This window comes from Colobus angolensis, unplaced genomic scaffold, assembly GCF_000951035.1.
Source record: "Colobus angolensis palliatus isolate OR3802 unplaced genomic scaffold, Cang.pa_1.0 Scaffold46, whole genome shotgun sequence".
Lineage (NCBI taxonomy): Eukaryota > Metazoa > Chordata > Mammalia > Primates > Cercopithecidae > Colobus > Colobus angolensis.
This window is the reverse complement of record NW_012118043.1, coordinates 12,469,355-12,488,309: the sequence shown is the minus strand read 5'-3', so window position 1 is coordinate 12,488,309 and position 18,955 is coordinate 12,469,355. Positions and strand designations below refer to the sequence as shown.

Below are 18,955 nucleotides of genomic sequence, written 5' to 3'. Positions count from 1 at the left end.
ATGTCACAACAAAGGGGGGAGGCAGTGGCTAAGAACACCGCCACGTCCTTGAATGTCCTCTGCATGATGCCCGGCCTTCTGGACGGTTTCAGACAAGACTTTATATGCTAGGTGGGAGTGGGAAAAGGAGTGGGGGAAGGATAAAGCCATCTTTGGACACCCACTCCCACTGTGGATAACCACAGCATGTGGCCAAACAAAGCTGATTAAAACAGAGCTACTTGGGGAGGCTGCCATCTGCCAGGCACTCCTTCCCCTCCCAGTCTTCAAGAAATGTTACCTATGAAAGGGGAAAAATGCCAACCACATCCTCATTCCAACTGTGTCCTTAATGCAGCTTCACAAAATTCCCAGATTCTATTTTGGGTCCTTGAAGAGACTGGACTATGACTTGGGTGGCCCCCCAAAATCCTTACCCTTTCCCTTCCCTCAGTGCAAAGTCTCACCTGTGCAAAGACATCACTTTTAATTATTTTTTTTAATTAAAATACTGTTATACCCAGTGGAATGCGGCAGCAATCCTGGTACAGGGTGGCATAACAAAACAGCCATGTTTACATTTTAAATATTTACGATAACTTAAACATACAGACACACATCATGGTCTTTGGCAGAAAACGTTCACAGCACAAAAAATACTTTAAAAGAAATACCAAATATTAATCCAAAATATATTAAGTCGTTTTTTTTTTCTTTCACGATATTTTTTGCCTTTTTTTCTCTTTTTTCTTTTTGCTTTGTAAACAATGCACATGAACCAAATGTATTTTTCAGCTTTAAACAGGGGTAGGGGAATTTTAAAAAAATATGCAATTGTCCAGCAAATGCAAATGTTTAAAAAGGAAACTTGAGGAACCATGGAAATAAAACAACACATACCAAACCTAAAAACGATAAAGGAAGAACACAAAGAATCAAGGAGAACTAAAAACGGTAAAGACAAAACTGCTAAAACCCATCAATAGCTCCTGGGGCTGAAGTGAGGGACTCTCTAGGACCAGAAGTCGGAGTCACTGCTGCCAGCAGGCTGCCATGTGGGTGTTGCACCCCAATTCCAAAGCATCTGGTCCTGCTTCAGGGCACTGGGCATGGGTAGCTTGAGGAGCCAGCCTCCTGGGCACTGTTTTGTGATGGGGGCTCCATTCAGATGACTATTTGATTCTGGTAGCTCATTAACTAGTTTTCAACCGCTTTGCTCCTCTCCCAAACCCTCCAGGTGGGAACAAAGACACTTAGGCGAACAAGACAACATCTCCAGTTTCTCAGAGAGAACTGGTACTGGGGAGGGCCACTGAAGCCCACCTGGGGGCATGGCAGATGTCTGTTCAAGGTGGCTCATTTCATCTGGCTCAGGGTTTATGACCAAACTGAGAGGATGTCCCAGGGACAGGAGCTGTGGAGCCACTTCAAGAGGCTGGTGGTGGGGGTCCCGTGGGCATTTATAGGGCTCCAGATGGAGGAAAAGGCAGCCGAGATCCTGGGAATCAAGCAGCTTTAACATCCACGGGCCAGGAACTTGAGGAGGAGGCATAACTGGGAGGCCAGTCAGAAGTTTCAGGAACTGTGACAGTAGGAAGAAGGGAGCACAGCCCATGGAGACACATCGGAACCTGCAGGCCTCAGTCTTCTGTTCCACAAGAAAGGGAATTATATACAAACTGCACACTGTCTCCCAGTCCACTTAATGGTCCCTAACCCACAGCAAGTGAGAAGGTGAGGCTGTGGCTTCTCCAAGACTAACACCCTTAATAGTCCCCAAAAGATTCAAGTCTTAGTATCCCAGGAAGGCAGTGAGGAACTGAAGAGCAGATGAGGTTGGCTGGAACCAAACTTAGCCAGAGAACAATATGGCTGACTTGATTATGAACCAGTCCACCTGGTGTCCACGGGCAGCCGTCCTTGGAAATTAGTCCCCCAAATCAACACAGCCCCTCCCTCCTTGCCTGACTGACAACTGGCAGGGCAGAGGGAGCTCAGCTCCTTTCTGAGCTGTCAGTTGTTACCCCAGTAGCAGGCCTTGGGCAACAAGTCAAGGCTGAATCCTCATTCTCCATAAGGTCAGGAGGAATGTGGGCTAAGAAGCAGAGTCTTCTCCTGGCGCTGGTGCTCTCACAGCTCTCCTCTCCCCTGGGGTCCTCCTCCTGAGCTCCTGGGACCAGATGGTCAATGGGAGTGAGCGTCTGGCTGGGGAAAGGGACAGAGCAGCGGCTGACAGGCTGCTGAAATGGCTGAGAGTGGCACAAGGCAGAGGAGGGGAGAGAATGGCTCAGAGTCCTGAAGCACCACCTCCTTCAGATCAGTATCTCCACCATGTCTGACAAGTCCTGGACTCTGGATGTAGCTACAGAGTCTGGAGAGAGACAAGAACACGGGCACATGCCAATGAGTGTTACTAGATTGCTTTTAAAATCCTGGCACATTTTAAATACAATGATCTTTCTTCACCAACTTTTCCCACCTCTGCTGCCCAGGTTCCCAGAACTTGGCCAAACAAGCACATTGCTCTGCACCCTCTCAGTGCTCAGCCCAGCCCACCAACCTCCGAAGTGTAAGATGCATTTGTTTCTAACTTTGAACTGGTTGGAGGGCTTAGAGCAATGGAGAGCCCTGAGGGAGGGAGGCTGCAGCATTCTTTTCATGCCTGTGGTTTTCTGAGATCATGAGGCACAGGCAAATATGCAAAGGCCAATGTGAAAGGGGAGTGGAAAAAGAAATGGCATCTTCTCAGATTTCTCTTTCCCGGACTCTCAATAGGCTTCCAGAGTGCCATCGGCATGACTTGCAAGCTCCATTCTCTTAGATAATCACATTGGAAATTAACTATGTAGGGAAGGCCATGAAAGAGGAGCTAAAGTGCCTCCCATCTGGTTGCTTTCTTTCTGAATTCTGGATCTGCCTCTAATCAGGGTTTCCAATTTCCCTATTCATGCAACCAGCCACCCCTCATGTTCACAGTGAGGTGGGCCAGGCACGCTGCTCACCTCTGGCTATGCAGGGCTCCCCATGAAGTGCAAGCAATGACCCGGAGGGGGCTGGGAAGATAAGGCTTTGGTGTTCCAGTTCACACCCCAGTGCTCCCCTGGCCCTGCCTAGCACAGAAGTGGGGTCAGGAGGACTTACCCAGAGAGGCTGCTCTCTGGCTACTGCTGCACCCCAGAAGGCTGTCAGGCTCCGGTGGCAGGCAGGTGGAGGTGCTGTCTGGGGGGCCGTCAGTCTGGGTGCTCCCATCTCTGCTCCCGTGTTTGGCATGGGCAGCAGGGGGAGATGTGAGCACTGGCTCCTCTGTGGGTGCCCTGTCTGCTGGGAAGGTAGGTGGATGGTTATTGCCATGCCTGTAAGATGTGGCCCTGGTGAAGGACACTGTAAGTTAACTGTCCGTGCTGGGGATTCAAGGTGGAGTGAGCTGCTCTTGATCTGCAAGAACTTTAAGACTAAAAATGCTCCTATTTTGAAATGGGAATAACTACCAGATTGGATTGACTTCCAAATGTTTCGGGTGGTGGGACCTTTCTTTGTAGATTAAATCTTCTAGAGTTTCTGTGGCATCTGCTTAGAAGGAAGAGTGGAGGGGGCTTGCATAGAAGGTGCATCTGCACAGGAAGCTCTGTTTTTCAGTTCAGTGGCTGGGGCTGAAGCATGATAGAATTTATGGCGATGGGGACTAAGTACCCCTCTTCACACTGGCAGGAGAGCCATGGGCTGTAGAGTCACTAGACGCAGAGAATAAGCCAGCTCCCCTGGGAGACAATCAGGAAGCCCTGGCTCCTGTGAGCCTCACTTCTGGGAGGAAAGGTCTGGCAATCTGTGTTCAGGCCCAGGAGAAACTACCTCTCAATCTATCCCAGCAGCAGCCTCCTCTTACCTGTAGTCAGCCGAGCAGGGGCATCTGCTGCTTGTCGCTCATTAGAAGAGAGCCCTTGCCAGCCCTGGGTTCCTGCTGCCGCAGCCACGAAGACAGATGGCACCGACTTGGCAGGCCGTAGGGAGCCCTGGGTGGCCTTGCCAGGGTCTCTCCTGGAGCGCTGCTGAAGGACCTTGATCACTGCATCCTTCTCCAGGATCTGGGCATGGAGCACCTTTAACCTGAGGGGTGAGAGGCCATGCCCACACTGTCAGACCCATAGATCCAGCAGCCTCCACGCTTCCTGCCTCACAGGAGTTAGAGGAAAAGCACCCCCACTCCCCTAACCCTGCTAGGCTGGATCCTTCTGTGCTTGTAGCAGGGACCTAGAGGGGGCTTGAAAATGGTACCACAGCTCTGGCATTTGATGCTCTTAGAGCCCAGGCTCTGAAAACCACCAGTGCATAAGACCCTGGGCCCTTCCCACACCAGGAAAGGCAGGCCATCAAGGGTGGGTTCCAGAGTCATCAGATGATAGCGGCGGCACAGCCCTCATCCTGGAGGGCAGCACTCCTGAGAGGGGAGGCAGGGCCCAAGCCCTAAACGGCACCCAACACCTCCACAGGAAGAGTCTCCTGGGTAGACCAAGGACTCGGTATTTCTCGGCAAATGCAAGTTTACAGTGCCTGGTGTGCCAAGCATGCAGGTTCAGCTCAGAAGCAGGAGGGACTGCTGAGCTGTGTGGGGAAAGCGGCTTGTTTATCAGGGATCAAGGGCAGGGCAGTGACTGGACATTGCCACCTGCCTCCCAAACCTCAGGTGCCCGGCCTGCAATGCCGAACCTGCTTTCCATCTCCTGGTGCCTGTGGCCACCCGTGAGCAGACCCTCATTGAAGCTGCTGCTGGGCGAGGGCTGCGGGGAGTGTCGGATGAGAGTGGTGTCACGTTGGGCAGCAGCCGTGGCAGCCGCATCCATGGCAAACTGCCTCATGGCACGTTCCTCCAAATACTTCTGTTCCCACTTGGTCATGTCGGCCTCCAGCGCCAGGATCTGCTCCTCCTTCTCTCGCAGTTGTTCTGACAGCCGCAGGGCGCTGAGCTCTGGGGACCCACCACTGCCACTGCCACCACCTGGGGCGCCTGCCTGTCTCTGCAGAGCAAGGAGTGGAGACCATGGTCAAGGGTGGAGGTTGGGGTGCGGCAGCCACTGGTCTTCGCCTCCACACAAGGACTGTCACTCGTACATATGCGTGTTCAGCCATACACAGCATACATTTCCCCATCCTCCCTCTACCGAAATGGGGGTACAGCACAGGTCCCCATACCCCTGCCCTGAATCCTATGGCCAAGGGCATAGAGAGCAAACAAATAATCCTCCAAACTGGCAAAGGGGGTGCTATCAATAGTTATACTGGGAAAATTGGTGTAAATTAGAACGGAACTGGGCAAACTGGGGGTTCAGTCATGCTAACTCTGTCGCAAGGGTAGGTTTGGGAGTAGAGAAATAACTATTTGGTTTGTAAACACCAAGAGTTGTTTACACAGAAATCCAAAGTGAGGTTAAGCACCGTGGATCAGGGCAACCATCTTTCCTCCCAGTCTCGGGGAGGCATATAAAAGCTGGCTGGTGGCCGGGCGCAGTGGCTCATGCCTGTAATCCCAGCACTTTGGGAGGCCAAGGCTGGTGGATGATATGAGGTCAGGGGATCGAGACCAGCCTGGCCAATATGGTGAAACCCCATCTCTACTAAAAATACAAAAATTAGCTGGGCGTGGTGGCACGTGCCTGCAGTCCCAGCTACTCAGGAGGTTGAGGCAGAAGAATCGCTTGAACCTGGGAGGCGGAGGTTGCAGTGAGCGGAGATTGCGCCACTGCACTCCAGCCTGGGCAACAGAGTGAGACTCCATCTCAAAAAAAAAAAAAAAAAAAAAAAAGCTTGAGGGCCTTCTGTATCCAGGTTCCTAACTTACTTTCTCTAGAGGTCAAGGACAATATACCCTGCTGCTGCTGAGGACAGGAGTCCCCTGAGGCTGGATGTGGGCCAGGTGGCAGGGCCTCTGCTAAGACGACGAGTGGAAGGGAGCACACAGCAAAGGTGGAGCAGAGAGCAATCATCCTTGCCACCCTGCAAGGGGCCTGCAGCCTAGATCTAAGTAGGGGCTCCTGGGGCCTCGGCCCTGGCCTCCAAACCTACAGTCCCCGAGGAGGAAGGGAAGCTGACATCCTCAGATGCTGCCCTAGCCTGGACACCTGCACAGGTTTTCTCAGCTCACCTGCTGTGCACGCAGGGCCTTGAGTTCCTGCTCCAGACGAGTCCTCAGACGCAGCTCCAGCTGCTCCCGCTTTTCACAGGCTGCCTGCAGCTGCCCGAGTGCCTGCTGCAGCCGTTCCACTTTCTCCACATAGGCCTGCTTCTTGCGCAGCTCCTCTTCGGCTCGAGCCGCCCGGCCCTGTGCGTTGCCCAGAGCCTGCTCCAGCAGCTCGGCACGCCGCCGCTGGTCCTCGATGGCACCGCGCAGCAGTGCCATCTCTCGCTCCAGCTTCTCTTGCTCCTGCTGCTGCTCGTAGCCTGTAGGGAGAGAGAGATTTGATCAGTGACAGTGACCACACTGGCTGGCCCCATTGCCTCCTGGGCTCTGTGCTGACCACTGGATCAGCACAGGTGCTTCTCATTCTCTCAACAGTAACACGAATAAGGTACCACTATTAAGCCTGTTTCATGGAAGAAGAAATCGAGGCTCAGGTTTAAGTCAGGAGTAAACAACTGGGCTACCCTGCCTTTCTACTGGGACATACTGCCATGGGACAGCCTCAAACACCATCCACTTGTGCCAGGGGCCACCATGTCTAAAACACATCCACAATATCCCTTGAACCTTGTGACGGCTAGAGACTGCTGAGGTAGGAACTGTGATGCCTATGTACAGATGAGGAAACAGAGGCTCAGGTGGCCTGTGACATGGTCCTCCTTCAAGTGGGAGAATGAAGGAAGAGGGAACAGAACCACCATCTGCTGTGCACACACCAAGCACTTACACGTCTTATTCCACGAAGCCTCCAGCCCCTCTAGGTAGGATTTGGGATCCCCAACTTATGGGGGAGGAACATAGGAGGTGAATGGTGCTGCCAAATGGAAACCCCAGCTGGCCACACTACAAAGGCCCAGGCTGCCTCTGGCTACGTGGTGAGGCATTTGTACTTATAGGCCACCCAGAGCTCTGGGGCTCCTTCTGCAGACCCAGGCCGAGAGGTCCGTTGAGGGCTACATTTCCCTCCATGGTCTGAAAAGACCACTGAGATGTGAGCAACCAGGCTCAGGAAGAAATGCAAAGTCTGCAGCACAGTGAAAATGACTATGGCCCAAAGATTAGTGTGTAAGGGTCCAGGTATCCTGACTTTTGTATCATTTTGTTAATTACCCAAAGAAACTCTGCTCAGAGGCCCTCTCAGCATGGCCAGGAAAGGCCCAAACCAGACTACAGAGCCCTCCATCTCATGCTCTAGCGTTAAATCCACCTCCCAGGCACCTGCCCCTTGAGAGTCCCAGGCTGCCCCCTGAGGAGTGGATCAGCTGCCTTCCTTGCTGGAGAGCAGGAGGCAGGCAGGGCTGTGGGCCCCCGCTAATGAACCTAAAGGCACTGTCTCTAGAACAGCATTCTGATTCAGTGGAATTTTCTGCCAGAGTGGAACTGTTCTATACTGCACCCTCCAATGCAGTGGCTACTAGACACACGTGCTACTGAGGACTGGAAGTGTGGCCAGTAAGATGGAAGAACTGAATTTTAAATTTTATTTATTTTCATTAACTTCAATTCTTGGGCCACATGTAGCTAAGTAACTATCATATAGGACAGTACAAGTTCTGGAACAGAAGAGTGAAGGCTTGAGACCCTGGCATGTGGAAGGGAGGATTCATTTACTCAGGGCCCTGGGGCAGGGCAAGGAGGACACAGAGGCAACTCAGGTTAGCTCTTGGCTCATTTTGGATTTTTGAAGGCTGAGCCCAGGACGGTATCATTCTGTGGCATGGAGGAAAATAAGGGGAAGCCCAATAATATTGAAACGTATGTGTTCATACTTCGCTGGCTTGACATCCATTGAGTGGGGTGGAGGAGCAGCCAGGTTTGGACTCAGGCAGGGAGGACCCTCCCCTACTCCACCTGTGCATTCACAATTTGCCCAGGGCCTGCAGCTCATTTCAGCCTTAGCATGACTCTGTGGGGAAGGACTCTGTCTCATCTTATAGCTGGAGAATCTGAGGCGCAGGGAGAGGAGAAACATTCTCAAGGGGGTGGAGCTAACAGGCTGGCTTCAGGCCTCAAGGCCAGATCCACAGGGGGAACGGCTGCCCTAGAGGGGCCAGAAAGGCAGTGCTGGGGGACTGAGTGGCTTGCCTAGGAGGAAAAGCAGATGACATTGATGATAATGGCCACACTTTCCTAGTGTTGACTGACCCCAGATAAAAGGGAGGTCAATCAGACACATCTTTTCTGCCTTTGCAATAGCTACTACGGAGCAAGGAAGAGCTGCTTGGGTTTCCTCAACCCTAGGGGAGGAGGGGCCAGCGGACCCAGCCTTCTGCTTCCAGAGGCTTCCTGCAGCTTTATCCAACCTCTAAGGCCCTGGTGGGGGCTGGGAGGCTTTGGGCTCTGGCCATCCCCTGCCAACAGGACCCTGATAAAACCCTAGGCCTGCGGGATCTCGGGAAGGTGAGCCCCTCAGTAAGAAATAAGTGGCCCGGGTGCCGGTGGGAAGAGGACGCCCGGAGGCCAGCGGAGGCGGGCAGGAAGGCAGGCGAGGCGCCGAGGGGACCCGGGATGCGCCTTGGGCAGCGAGCGAGCCCCCACCTCCACGTTCCAGGCTCCCTTTGTGCTCACCCTCCCTCCTCCCAAAGCCGGGCGAAGGGCGCCAGGCAGCGCGCACGGGAGGGAGCGGCGGGGGGCGGGCCGGGAGAGGAACAGCTCGCGGCTCTGGAATGCCAGGCATCCAGGTCACCCGCGGCTGCGAGATTAATGGCTCCAGCGAGGAGCCAAGAACAGCCCGGCGCTCACTCGCTCCCCGGGGAGCGGAAACGCCTCCCGGCCGGCCCCCCTCTTCTCACCCCCTAGCAAGCTCCCAGAAACCCGCCCCATGGCTTCCTTTCTTTGGCAGAGCCAGGCCCCAAAAGTCCGCCTTCCTCCACAGGCACCCTAATCTGCCTTGCCCTTGCAGCTTCTCCTCCCCAGACTCCTCAGGGAAACCCCAGGGCTGCCCCATCCCCTTTCTCCCTCATTCCCTTTGACTCCTTCCCAGAGACGTTAAGCCGCTGCCACCTCACCCCACCCAGCCAGTAGAGACCAGCCTACCTCCTGCCCCACCCTGTCAATTCCTTCAGTGCTGTGTTCTCCCATTCCCTGCCCTATTCTTTGAACCCTCTTTGAAGGAAGATGGGGTGCTGCCAGCCAGAGCTAAGTCCTCAAGCTGCTCCTCCATTTCTGCACCCCACACTACTGTTTGTGCCATTCACAGTAGAGTTCCTGTGAAGCCTCAAAGCCACATTTACCCAGCTGCCAACCACTCCCATTCCACTTCTCTGCAAACACCCTGAACGGCAGTAAAGCTCCTAGTAGGAGCTCAATAAATAACTGTTGTTAGTCTCTTCTGATTGCTAGAGCCTCCTGCTGCTGAGCTCAGGGCTCCCTTTGCCACCCACCCCATGTACCTCTTGAACTGCCCAATAACTCCTTCACCTCTGGCTGGCTCTCCACCCCTGCCATCCCCACAGGCCCTCTCTCTCAGGCCACTGGGGCTCCTAATCACCAGTTTCTAGGACCACCCCCCTTGTTCTTTTGAATCTGTGGGAACCTGCTCCTTTCTTAAGCTCACCACTTCTCTCCTGACCTCCCTGCCATGGTACCTTCCTGGGCCTGCTCCCATTCTCTCCTGAACATCTGCCAGATGCTCAAAACACATCTGCTAATTAATGAATGGACTAGTCCATGAACTTGCCCATTCTTCAAAGATGCTTAGACTGCTCCCTTTAGAATGCATCTGTTGGTTAAGGTCTAGGATCCCATTTTTGGCTGTCTCAAGTGCCTCCACTTGGCTTGCTATGGCCCAGTTCCATCACGCCCCCTGCCTCTCACATTCCCGTTGCACATTCCTGACCTTTCTGTTGCCTGGAACTCCCTGGGAAGCTCTCAGACGACCTTTCCTTCTCCTTCACCTCACCTGTGTTCAGCGTTACCTTGCCTCCCGCACTGCCCAGTGCACTGCACTGATGGTCAGCACCGAAGCTCAGCAAATCACTGCTCCCTGGCTTTCCCTCTAGTGTCAACTGATCTTCTTAATAGATACACATCTAGATCCTATTCTTCTTTGGAAGCCACTTCTCCTCACTGTCCCCAGATCCAGTCTAGTGTTGGGCACACAGTAGGCAGTAAACCTGCTCCTAAAGTACTGCTTTGCAAGGGGGAAGGCCAATCTTCCTGGTCCAGAGGGTGTGCAGCAGTCCCATTGCCTGCACACAGGCCAGGATTCTTAGTGAGGCCCCTACTCACTCTGAGCAAGCAGCTTGGCCACCATGTCCTGACTGCCGGCCTGGGCCTCTTGTGTCTTGCTTGCCAGGCGGCGGTTTGCAGATTCCAATCTCTCTGTTTCAAGGGAAGGAAAGATGTTTTAGTGTCAGGTGAAGCTGCCAGCTTGGGATTTTTCCTGACATCCTATCAAGACAGGGCTGCATCCTCCACATTGGGGATGGGCCATAAGGAAACCCCGGCTCAGATCAGGGCCCCATGGGAGGCAGCCTCCTCTGTCAGAAGCCATCATCTGGGCCACACGATGGGAGCTCCCTGAGGGGATCCGAGACGCAGTACATAGAGACAAGCGTCTCTCTATCAGGGCAGCTCGCGAGGAGTCTCAGCCTGGCTCTCGGAGTTCATCTACACTTTTCGCAGGTAATAGATTCCCAATTTTTCTCTAGAACAGAGGAAGTAAGCCCTCTGCAGAGGCTCTCCAACCTCCACCTGTGTGACTGGCTCTCACCTCTAAGATCCCGGTTGAAATCTTGCAGCCTCCTCATTTCACTGTCCATCTTGTTCCTCATGGTCTTCTCCAGGGCCTCACGCTTGGAGGAAGCTCTGGTCAGGCTCTCATGGGCCTCAGAGAGCCGCTGGATTTCGCTTTCCAGCTGCAAGAGGCAGACAGCAGAGCTGAAGGAAGGTGAGAGCTCCTAGGGAGTGAGTCCAGGCTGACCCACTACTCTCCATCAGAAAAGGTGACAGAGGAGAGGACACCAAGCAGGAGCAAAACCTCCAGGTTTTGGTGGGATGATCAGAAGCTTGTAGCCTCCAAAAGTAGACTGGGCTGCTGGGACCAGCAAGCAACAGTCCATCAGCTGCCCCAAGGACCAGATGCTGAGTGAACCTAGGGCCAGGTACTATGGAAGTAGCTGCCTGCAGGGTGACTAAACACAGCTTCCCTGTGCCCAATGTCCAGAAAGAAACATTCTACTTTTGGCTGGCTTCCACCAAGAAACTGAGTACGGTTGGCCAGAAGTGGGCACCAAAAGACTCCAGCCATGTTGGGGTGGTTTGACCTAACTTGGACACCACAGGACAGTCAAGGGAGGCCTGAGGCCATCTGCTAAAACTGAGCCTCAGCAGAAAACTGGTAACCCTTCACTAAAGAAGCAGGCACCAGGTCTAAGCCTGAGCCACCTCTGCCTGGTCCCCCAGGCATCACCGTCCACCCAGAGGGCCAGCTGGGCCCCGGCTGCTCCTCCCACTTGGCTGCTGGCAGGTTCTGCACGTGCTCTTAGCTGGCCTGTGATTCCAACAAGTCTTTCCAAGAGGAGAAGTTTTCTTTTTCGCCAGGGCTGCCCTGGAACAGACTTGCTGTTGTGTGGGGGACACAAAGGGCTCTCTGTGGGAGGTGTCCATGAGAGGGGGTGTGTGCAGGGCAAGGGTGCGAGTGTGCAAGGAGCTGGTGAATAGGCTCTTTCTAATCACCACTGGCCAGCAACTGCTCATGCTCCAGGCCTGCTCTGCCAGCCTCTCGGCTGTTCCCCAGCTGTCTGGAGTCAGCTCAGGAGGGTGCATGAGGGGTGAGGGAGGTGGAGAACAGAGGGATGGGGGAAATCAAGCCAAACAGTTTTCAGGCTCCTCTGCCTCTCCTTGGACTATCCACTCCCCAGGTAGCCCCTCGGGGTCTCTTTCTGGTCTGCCCTTCTGAAGCCCCGGCAGGGCCTACCTTCTCAATGCGGCCGGCCTTCTCTGCAGAGCTCTCCAGCTCCCTCTGCAGCCGCTCATTGTCCCTCTGCAGCCTGGCATTCTCCCTCAGCACGGCCTCCATCTGGGCCAGGTGGGCACTGCCCGAGGTGGCTGAGGAGGCCTGGGCACTCACTGGCCCCTCCACAGGAGGTGGGTTGAGGGAGCTCAGGGGGCCATGGCCAAGAGCAGCTGGATGTGGGGGAGGGGGGTGCTCCTGGGGTTGCTGCAGGTACTGGTACTGTTGCTGCTGTTGGAGGAACACAGGCGGCACCTGGGCCTGCAGGATCCTGGGGAACAGAAGAGACAGTGCTCAGAGACAGCACAGACCCTTATGGCTCCCACCCGGAGCAGCCCGGAGTCGCCCCATTCCTAGGCAGACAGGGAAGATGGTTATTATTCATAACTAATATATTATTAAAATTGCTGCAGATAATTATTCAGCCCTCCAGTGGTAGGCAGGGACCAGTGGGGAAGGCCTTTTCCAAATGTTTCTGCCTGAGGCTCTCAAGAGTCAGACAGCAGAGCTGGAGGGGATTAATGTCAGGAGGCTTGTTTCATACCCGCCTCACAGTGGCTGGGGCCTTGGGGATCAGCCTGAGCACTCCTGGGCCTCCTAAGCAACTAATGCTTAAATATGTCATCTTGAAAAATGCACCCTGACACTCCTAGTCAATGGAAGGTTCTTTCTGGGGCTGGAGGCCATGTCAATCGTGACTGAGCATATAACCTTCCAGGCCCCAGGACAACTTGGTGGCTGGGCCCCAGCAGCAACCTTATGTCTATTACACGAGTGGCCAGTTTCAAGACTGCCAAAGCAGCACTCATTTTCTCCTTTCTATTTCAAGTCCTGCCACCCCCCAGCCCCCACCCACCCAGAATCAGTTTTAGAAGACTCCAGTTAAGGTTAGAACAGTGAGACAGATGTCAGGGTAAGAGTCTGAGCTCTAGAGTCTGACAAATAGGGGTTTAAATCCCTGCTCCAGCTGTTTAACCTTGGGCAAGTGCCTCAGCCCCACAGACTGGGCCTTGCTCTGGTGCATCATGAGGGTCTCCAGCCTCGCCAGGGTTTGTGAGGATGATGCTATGTAAGGCCTGGCAGAGTGCGGGGCCGGTGCTGGGTGGGTGGCAGGCGCTCCTGTAGTGGTGGCCCATCCTCCATCTCTTCTAGTAGGAACCTCGGTTTACCCTCAGTTTAGAGAATAAATGTGGCCCAAACTCTGGGTTTCCTTGGGAGTAAGGGCTGCCTCTGGACTACTGCAGTCGCTGAGTTCAGGGGACAATGTTCTATTGGCCTCTGGCACTGGTGTAACATCACCCCTAGGGCTCCGTATTGAGGGAAGGAGCAAAGGCCAAGAGGCATGGGGAGTCCAAGAGCCTTTCTGGGACCTTGTGATTGCCAGTGTCACAACTGCCTCAGTTTCACAAAGATTCTTCCAAGTCCCAGAAGCCCCGCAAAACCCAAATTCCTCTTCTGGGTGCATCATGTCAGCACTCATGCACACCCAGCCTGCCCCTGCCTCCTGCCTCCATACAGCCTATGGCCCCCCTGCTCTTCTCAGGACCCTAGGCTAGGAGTCTAGCCCCAAGTTCCTAACAAATAATCTTCATCGGATCATCTGAAAGGGGATATTGGGCAGATGTATTTCTCCTACTACCTAAGGTGGGGCTTCCAGTAAGAGCTGGGAAGAGGGTCCCCACTGGAGTGCTCAAACTCTCCATTCCACTGCTAAAGTGGCCATTCTCAAGGTTGCTTCAAGAACTTGCTCCCCCCTGCACTGGGCCAGGCAGACACAACTGGCATTCTTTGGGGATGACTTAGCTCTGAGAAAGAATAGCAACTCCTTTCCCTTCACACTTGCTTTCCTTTCTCCTCGTCCTCTCCCTCCCCCGCTTTTTGTTCTCCTGCAAACAGTCTACTTCCTTGCCACGATTACTATCTTTTCCTGACAGAGTTCAATAAGGCTGGTCCAAAAGAAGAAACCACCACTCAGCTTCCGAAACTCTTCCTGACCGAGCCCTGAGAAGGGTGATAAGGTGCGAGTCTGGAGGGGGTGGAGGCTGGAGAAAAACCAAGAGGCTCCATCCTCTGGTTCCGCCATACCAACCCCATCATGTCACACATTTCTCGAGAGCAAGGAAAGGCCGGACGGTGGGAAAGTGGGTGACTAAAGGAAAACTCAGCAGGCATGAAGAGAACCAGACTTTGATCTTGGGCCACCAGAGGAAGAGTCTGAAATCCTTGGGGTCCCTTGGTGGGGTTTCTTGGACTCCCACAGCGGGAGATGCAGCAGTGATGGCTCTGTCTGCTTCTCTGAAAAGATGCTGGGCCAGATGAGAAGACTGAGGTGGGGCCTTGTTTCTGGGAACACTCATTTCTCCAAACTCTCTAGACTTCTTGCCTCCAAGTCTTCCTGCTTCCATTTTGGCCCCTCACAAACCATGCTCTGCATGGTAGCCAGAAAGAGCACTTAGAAAAGGAAAACCAAATCACATCCCCCAAGGGCCTCCCAGCATACTCAGACTCAAACTCTAAGTCCCTGCCCTGACCCAGCAGCCTCTTCTGAGCCTCCCCAGAAAGAGGCCCACCTGGACCTAGAATCCTGTCCCACTGCAGGCTGCAGATGCAGGGAGCATATGGCAGGAAATGGAGAGGAGAGACAGGGAAGCTCCTGCCCTGGTGTAAGATGCAGAGACATCTCTAATGAGGCCACCGGGTCTTTCCAGCCTCTATTTAGGAATGCCTCCCAATAATCATAGAAGGCAAGTTGCTCACATTTTCTTAAAAAACCTCCAGAGAAGGAGGTCCCACCTTCTTCCTACTTAACTTGGAAACAGTTTGGCAATGATTCCCAACCTTGCCTTTAGGAAGTTATTTCTGAAATCTAACCTTTAACCGTCTGTTGCGATTTGTGTCCTCTGGGGACGGTAGTTACTGGAATGCTAAAGCTCAGCAGACAATGGTGCCTATCTCTGAACTAAGGCAAGGGACGCCACTAACTTCTTAGGGGACCTCAGTTACGTCTCTCTTCTCTGCCAGGCAATAGCTGTCCCTTCTCAGGAAGGTTGGAGGTGGGGTGGGGATCTGGCCAGCTCTGACACAAGCTGTGATCTTGAGGCTCTCCTCCCTGAGATCCTGTGCTGGAGGAAACCCAGGAATTGGAAAGCCCAAGGTGGGGAGAGTTACCTGACTTCAGCGTGCTGGAAGTGCGGGCTGCCGCGGGCACGGTACCGAGGGTCAGTGACAGCAGTGGTGGTCTCATGAGCTAGTACAACGTGAGGGTACTGAGGTGGGGGTCCTCGGGACTCTGGGCCCTCAGCAGGGGGGCCCCTCAGTGGGAGACCCTGCTGGCTGCGGGCCAGCTGTGGGAAGCTGTGGGAGGAGCTCATGTGGCTGGGGGCCCGGGCGCCGTTCCTCTCCAGGGACAACTGCAGGAGCCGTTCGCTCAGCGAGCGCACGTGCCCATGCCTCAGCTCCCGCAGGGCCTCATCCTGCCTCTGACTGCCTCCGGGGGCCCCACGGGGATCTCGGTCCCCCGCATGTGGCCGGGGCCCCACCTGCTGGGCAGCATAGTACTGCGAGTGGGCTTTGGCCTCCTCATAGGTGGGCAGCTCCTCTCCCTTGCTGGGCTGTGGGCACAGCCGGTAGAGGGTGTTCTCTGCCAGGTGGTTCTCACTGCCCTGGTGCTCCTGGCCCTGGGGCTCCTGCCTGGTGGCTTGCTGCAGCACCTGACTGTCCTCTGGTGCCAGGATCTCCAGGGAGGCCTGGGGGCTCCCTGTGCCCCCAGTTCCAGCCCCACCCCTCAGGGCCTGCTGCTGGATGGCTAGCAGCGTGCGTGTCTCAGTCAGGTTGCCATAGCGCAGCTGCTCCTGGATGAGGCGGTGCAGGACTGTCCCCGAGGAGTCTTCCAGTGTCCTCATGCTTCTTTGGCTTGCACACAGCTGCCTGGACAATGGCCGGTGGCACCTGGCCCCAGAGCACCTAGAGGAGGAGGGGGAGAGAGAGAGACAGAGAGAGAGAAAAGCAATCAGTGGGAGTCCATGGGAAAGGATAAGGTTTTCCAGGATTTCCATTATTGCTCTGGTGGAAAGCATAAAAGTGAAGAGCAGGGGTGGGGTGGGTCACATAAGCTTGGATTCAAGTACCAGTGCTGCTATCTACTGATTAAGACGAGTTATCTAACCTCTGAGCCTCAGTTTCTCCACCAGAAAAATGCAAAGAATTCTGCTTGACTCATGGAGATGAGAATAAAAACAGGCAGTGGCCTGTGAGCTCCTGGTACAGTGAAAATCCTGGTAAACAATGACTATGATAACATTCATGGTGACTTACTATTCCTGGAGAGAGACAACAGGAAACCAGAAGATAACCCACCAGGAACCACCGCCCGTACAGCCAGCTACACATCAAACAGCCTGATGGGCAATTCCAAGGCAGGCCTAGTTCAGATCTAACCACTTAGCTACTCACTCTAGGGGTGGATGGGGCCCCAGTTTATTGGCAGGTGATAAAGAATGCATGCAGTCCAATAGAAGCCCTAGGCAAAAGGCCCCCAGGACCCTCTACACTGAGGCATGCCAGAGCCCAGCCTTGGCACAGTCAACCTACCACCCTCTAGCCCGCTGAACCCCTGCCCACTTTTTTTACTCTCCCTGAATGAGAGAGCTCCTGGAGGATGGGCCTGGGCTCTGCTTCATCAAGGGCTGCTGACAGAATGAATCTGGGGCTCCCTGTCATGGGATGACCTTGGCAGTCACTCCGCAAGGTTAACAGGAAGAAGGAGGAATTGCACCTGAATTTGGTGAATAAGAGATGAATAAAAATGCTCCAAGAGGACAATGGTATTGTGAAATGAGGCAAAAGGGTGCCACCCATTAAGGTTAGTGGGTCAGTCTTTGTGCTGACAGTAACTGCAAGAGAGCTCCAGGAAAAAGAAAGGATGGCATGATGTCTTTGATTTTATATTATCCTCCCCAACACACACACACACACACACACACACACACACACACTACTTGGAAAAGCCCCCACTGGTCCTCTAAGCACATAGTGGACAGGCACTCAGCATCTTTCTTGACATCAGTGTCAAGGAAGCCCATCTTGACTTGGGCCAGCTGGAGAAGTAAGGGGAGATTGTTGGTTGAGAGACCTGGGGCAGAGGAGAGGGGATTGTGAGCCTAAAGTGCTCAGAGATAATATCAGAGAAAGGATTTCCCTTCTAAGTCTGGGCTCCCAGTGGCTCATGGACTGGAAAGCTGTCTGCCTCTCACACCCAGCTTCCTTTCCACCGCCTCCTCCAACACAAATCTCCAAACTGGGTTCCAGGGAAAACTAAACAGAATCTACACTGCCACAGGTCCTGTGTGTATGGGCAGCGATTGGGGGGTGGGTGGGAGGAATGTGGCCCCTCCTCTGCCACTAAACTAGCCCTAGTGTCCTGCTTCAGTTTGGGCTATGGCATGTTAGCAGAGCAGTCATTCCCAATCCTTCCCTTCTCCCCACCCCAGAACTACAGCTGCCCGGGGGTGGGGAGTGGGGGATGAGTCTGGAGGGCACCCAGTCATGCACCGCCCCCCTCCCGCCCCCACACACAACGAGGGGTAGATGTGCAAGACTCCGGAGCTACCCGAGGCAAAGCAAGCAAATGGGATTCAATTCGCATGGGATTCAGTTCGCCCTGGAGTTTTATCTGCGGGCATTTCCTAAGATAATCACTCTCTGGGCCGACTCCCACAGAGGCAGGGGAGCGGCAGGAAGGAATGCGGAGCCTTCCCGACAGATTCCAGGCGCTCCACAGTGTGCCCGGACTGGGAGCAAGGAACACCTCCAAGGCCGCTCATCGTGAATTTGTCCCGGCCAAGCCCCTCAGATTCACGTCCTTTCAGACACCAAACGCCTGAGCCTTTACTAAAACCTTCTTCCGCGCCCCTGGCCGCGCCCCTCTGCTGCGCTCGCCCGCTGCGCTCTCGGAAGGCGCCTTTCTAAGCCAGCGCGCGTCTCCAGCCTTGGCCTGGGATCCCGCTCGCCTAAGGAACCAAAGTGACAGTCTCCAAGATAGGAGACTCTCGCACCCCAGCCAGGGCTCCCGCCCCACCACGAGCCCGGGCGGACCTGGAGCACCGATGGTCGCTGGTACGCCTGGGGCGAGCCGGTGAGGGTAGCCCGAGGCCCGGAGAGGTCTTTAAGCATCGCGGGTCCGCCTCCCTCCCTCTCGAGCCCTCTTTGTTTTCCAAATACTCTAACGCTGACGTCACCGGGCTGGACAGCAAGCTGCATTCTTTCTAAGTGAGAGCCAATTCGTGGCTCCAGAGAGGATTTTCCAAGGAAGACAAAGAGGAATTCTTGGACTAGTTGGGGGCAAAGGCACCTGTAACCCCCACTTAACCGAATCAGCCCGCAGGACCCTGCAACTTGAGCTCCAAGCGGCGCCTCCATCCCTGTCCCCCGCCACCCCCACCCCAGCTGACCCGCAACCCGAAACACCGTCGCTGTTCTCTCCGGAGTCGGCCCTCTCCCCTCTCCCCCAGCCCCAAGGGACCCGCGCGCTTCTAGAGCCCCGCAAAGCCCAGGGCGCTGGGCTCCCGGGGTGGAACGGCCCTTGCCCAGCACTGCGGCTGCCTCGAAAGGGCGCACTGCGCCCCGAGGACGCTCGATCCTCGGGGCTCCGACTCCCGGAAAAGGCCGGGTTGCGCCGAGACTACAGCTTTGGCTGGGGCACGTTTCTGTGGCCTCGCGCGCTCTCCCTAGCGCGGAGCAGCCTTCCTTACCGCTGCGGCCCGAGGGTGCCCGGCGCAGTCAGACACCACAACCTCCCGGTCGGCCCAGCTCAGCTCGGCGGCGGAGATGTGTTCTCGGCCGTGGCGCCG

The 18,955-nt window shown here is 54.7% G+C and overlaps 1 protein-coding gene across 4 annotated transcripts in view; it reads right to left on the bottom strand.

The window, feature by feature from the left end:
* Positions 1 to 449: 449 nt before the first annotated feature.
* The window catches only part of AMOTL2 (angiomotin like 2), a 19,643-nt gene continuing 1,137 nt past the window's right edge, over positions 450 to 18,955 (bottom strand). Inside the window, exons 1-10 of one of the 4 annotated variants that reach the window (XM_011958193.1) lie at positions 18,857 to 18,955; positions 15,276 to 16,070; positions 12,072 to 12,378; positions 10,866 to 11,010; positions 10,382 to 10,474; positions 6,116 to 6,411; positions 4,684 to 4,991; positions 3,863 to 4,083; positions 3,121 to 3,300; positions 450 to 2,350 (exon numbers count right to left, since the gene is read on the bottom strand). In XM_011958193.1, the coding sequence (XP_011813583.1) occupies positions 2,292 to 2,350; positions 3,121 to 3,300; positions 3,863 to 4,083; positions 4,684 to 4,991; positions 6,116 to 6,411; positions 10,382 to 10,474; positions 10,866 to 11,010; positions 12,072 to 12,378; positions 15,276 to 16,009 (2,343 nt within the window). In that variant the 5' untranslated portion in view covers positions 16,010 to 16,070; positions 18,857 to 18,955 and the 3' untranslated portion in view covers positions 450 to 2,291. The remainder of the gene's footprint in view (positions 2,351 to 3,120; positions 3,301 to 3,862; positions 4,084 to 4,683; positions 4,992 to 6,115; positions 6,412 to 10,381; positions 10,475 to 10,865; positions 11,011 to 12,071; positions 12,379 to 15,275; positions 16,071 to 18,856) is intronic. The other 3 variants (XM_011958194.1, XM_011958191.1, XM_011958192.1) reach the window with 3 other exon arrangements.